Genomic DNA, 3,972 nt, shown 5'->3' with positions numbered 1-3,972 from the left:
TGGTGCAAGGAGGATATCTAGGCCACCCTCCTGCTTTAGGTCTCGGGACTCCCCAACAGATGAACAACAGCTTCACATTTCCTCTTATTCAACAATCAGCAACCTGGATACAGCTTCAACCATTCCAAACAAGTCCTGTCTACATCTTTTTTCAAATTGGGCATCGGGAATCGCTTATTTCAACATGGGACCCATGCTATTCGTGTGCGATAATTGATTGTCGTAAATGTGATTGAACAGGCAGTGGTGTCCATTTCTGCGAGCAAGGAAAGATTCTACGACTTTAAATTTAAGTCAAACAGATTCCTTAAAGCATCTTAACATGGGGGCAAGCGCTGTGTAGCGAAACTTGTGTTGTTGTTGTTGTGAGAGGCGATGCTTGTTCACAGTTTAAGTCAACAAATAACCCGAGATCATTGCCCCAGCATGAACCACAGTTTATGACGGATTGTACGTGATTGTCCCCAATTTCTGTGGCAGGGAGACGATGTCGAAACAATCGCAGAATGCATATGTAACCCCACTAACCCTTCGCAGCCTCACACAAAATAAGCAAAGGATAATTTATGATTCATGGGCCCGGTAAGCATGTCCACACCTAATCATCATCAGGCATCCCGCATATCTGCCACATTATATCTACCAGGCATGATCCACGCTAATAAAACTTTCATCCCAAACTTAAATTTGAGTGGTTTCCGCTTGAACTGTTGCTGGAGTTTATCTGAGGTGTGTTCCGAAATTAGCCCGGAAGGTCCTACTGGAAATTGTCGCTTTTCTCACATTATACATGAATAGTTAATTTACACCTATCAAATTGTAACGATTCGGTGAGAACAGGTGTGTTGGACTCTTTGTGTGAGTCATCACTTGTCTAAGAATGGGCTGGCGTGCATCCACAGATTCACTCTGTTGGCCATTGATTGTGGATGTATATTTAGTTCGCAGGATGGCATTGGCACCAGAAATTAGAGGCCTGTATTGCCTAACACCACCCATACTCTACCGAATAGCCCAGAGCCTAAACGCTACACACCATGAAAACAAAACAAAAAAAAATAAAAATAAAAAAGATGGAACCAGGTGAGCCAGTCTGGCCTGCCGCAAATAGACCCTTCGAACATCCTTTCTCAAGCCTGGGCTCCGAACAGAACACCTTGGGAAGCCTGCCGGCGGGGGGGGGGGGGGGGATATCCTAGGTTCCACCCCAGAGCTTAATTCGAGATTGTCCCCTGTTTTGGTCCGTCACCCATGTGATAACCTCGTCCATACACATGAAAGTGCGCAACGTGAAGCCCAACCTAATCGGGTCGATTATCAACACCTCGTCCGCACCGACTAAACACAACTCTTCTGCAAGTAATACAGTTCTGCTCTCTTGTTCACCAACATATCCTTCGCGTTGAACTTCGTAGCTTATTTCAATTTCAATAGGACAGCCTGTTCGATAAAAGACGTCTCCACAAACAACCTCTCCAACTCTAAAAGGACAAATCAAAAAATAAAAATAAAAAACAAAAAAATGAACCCTGTAACCTAAAAATATGCAAAATTATTAAGAATTCGAATCAGAAAATAGAATACACAACAAATAAATCCAAACCCACATTTGGCAGCATTGGATGGAACCCAAACGAGAGAATGCGCCAATTTTATCACCGCCCATCGTCTACGGGGGAGAGGATTAGAAAACCGAATATGCTCATCTATTTGCGAGGCGAAGTGCTGGGAGGTGATTTTGGACGAGGGCGGACATTCAGAAGATCATTGTGTTTGGTTTCGGGCGGACGATCTGCAGCAGCAACAGCAGCGTTTGATCGCGATGCTTCCTTCCCCCTTTCCATCACCCATCCCCTACTTCTCCTCAGTGCAAGGCAATTAGCAGCAACTGCGCAACAGAGCAGAGCAGAGCAGCAACAGCAGCTCACGGTCCAAGTATGCGATTTCAAATCTGCCTCGTGGGAAGCTCCCTGTGGGCGGAGGGGGGGGCGGGTCCTCTTCGACCTGTCCACCCGACCCGACCCGACCCGACCCGTTCCTCATTAGGGGAATGCCTCGCCCTACATTGTTTGCTCATGTCCTCAACTAGTGTTTGCTATTTTTAAAATATGTTCTGCTGCACAAGCATTTGTGGGTTGTTGTTTGATGCTTCCCCTGGGCCTTCATTATTCAATTTTATTGTATTCTGGAAAAGGGCTTTTGTTGATTTGTTTCCCATTCATTGGGTTTTGTTTGTGCACCTTTGATTGATTCAAATCATTTCATATTTCTTGGTCCTTTTAATTTGTGACTCTTTGTGTCCTTACTAAACACGAAAACGAAAAACGTTTATATTTACATCAATTCCGTTCATTGAGGAATAATTATTTTATCAGCATTTGAAATTAAATGTTATTTCTTCTTGAACATTTTTGGCATTTTGATATCATTTCATTCTTACAAACAAAATTGTGTGAATATAAAATGTAAAAAAATCAATGTGGAAAGAAACAAAGCAAGACACTACGACATATTTGAAAAGTGAAAAATAAATAGAAGCAAAAAACTACGTAAAGCAAAAATAAGAGAGTTGATAAAATAAATGTGATGATAAGAGTTTTGACATATATTTAATAGTAGTATTGGTTTTGCTCCAAAAATGATTCACTACGTATTTATTTGTGTAGTAAACACCAATTAAAAGAATTACAATAAATACTTTTGATGTATGTTCTATAAGTTTGAAGTGTTTTGTGTGAATTAAATTATAATATTTAAAATACTACTTAATTATATTAAAATGGCATATGTAACTATGACACCACAAATTGCCACATGGGATGTATAGCTCTTTTAGATAGTTCACTTGTTTTTGAAAAATACACCTAACCTTGTTAAAAGTCATTGGTTTTATTAATTTTATCAAGCATGTACAAATCCTTTTACATGTACAAACATTCATGTGATATCACATTGTTGCATTATTTTGAATTTATATGTATGTGTGTGTATATATATAAATATATATACATATATTTCTTCTGTCTTGTGAAATCTGAGAATTTCAAAAAGAATATTTTCTCATGTAAGCTGTTGAACATATCTTTTGGACAGGATGTGTATAAACACATTAAAAACTATTAAATTTGCAAAAGGAAGACAATGGAGTATGAATTGCAAAGTATATGTAAAGTTACAAATTTATATATTATTATTATATGATTTTGGTCGTACAAGAATTTTTAGATAATATGCTGTATGAGCGATTCTACTAATGAAAACTTTAGATCGGAAAAATATATAAAAGTGAGAAAAAAACAAATTTTTTACTAAATTAATCATTTTTTAATGTTGGTTTATTTTTTGTCTTTTTTTCACGTGATTCCAACTCTTCTATTTGAACAGATAAAGATCTCAAATATAGCTATTAAACTATCTTTTAAATTAATCAGACAGAAATAAATTTTGTTTATGGATGTTGAAATGAAAGTTAACATATTTAGGAAGTGTGACCAAATGATTTAAAAACATGTTTTCTCATTAGAACTTGCCATATTGTTTATAACATGAATCAAATCAAATAACATTACTTGGTTGTTGTATAAACAAAGATCATTACACACAACACATCAATTACTACAAACCAATCATAAAGTATGTAATCTAAACCAAATACAAATGCACAACCAACACACTTTCAAGGAAAGATTAAAATTTTACAAACAACTAAGTCAAGCTAACTCTCACACCACAAAGTGAGAATCCAAGGGTACAAGTGTGAAGAATAGAGAAAACCCTAACATTTTACTAAAATAGCTAAATCACTATAGCTAAGCAAACTCTTACAACAAGTTCTCTCTCTAAAAATCACTCACAAGACTTGACTTGATAAGAATGTCAAGTTAGTGGTTTTTCTCCACCTAAGTATTTAAATCCAAGTTGACATTAACAAGTCAACTAATAGAAAAATTTCAATGGATGAAAAACCACTAA

The 3,972-nt window shown here is 37.1% G+C and overlaps 1 protein-coding gene across 1 annotated transcript; it reads left to right on the top strand.

The window, feature by feature from the left end:
• The first annotated feature begins 1,177 nt into the window (after positions 1-1,177).
• On the top strand, positions 1,178-2,616 carry LOC141046258 (uncharacterized). Its single transcript, XM_073539134.2, has 2 exons — positions 1,178-1,359; positions 1,617-2,616. The coding sequence occupies exon 2, from the start codon at positions 1,642-1,644 to the stop codon at positions 2,044-2,046; it is 405 nt and encodes a 134-aa protein (XP_073395235.1). The 5' UTR covers positions 1,178-1,359; positions 1,617-1,641; the 3' UTR covers positions 2,047-2,616.
• The last annotated feature ends 1,356 nt before the right edge of the window (positions 2,617-3,972 follow it).

The sequence above is a fragment of the Physcomitrium patens genome, chromosome 1, assembly GCF_059467195.1.
Source record: "Physcomitrium patens ecotype Gransden chromosome 1, ASM5946719v1, whole genome shotgun sequence".
Lineage (NCBI taxonomy): Eukaryota > Viridiplantae > Streptophyta > Bryopsida > Funariales > Funariaceae > Physcomitrium > Physcomitrium patens.
This window is presented reverse-complemented; position numbering and strand designations above follow the sequence as displayed.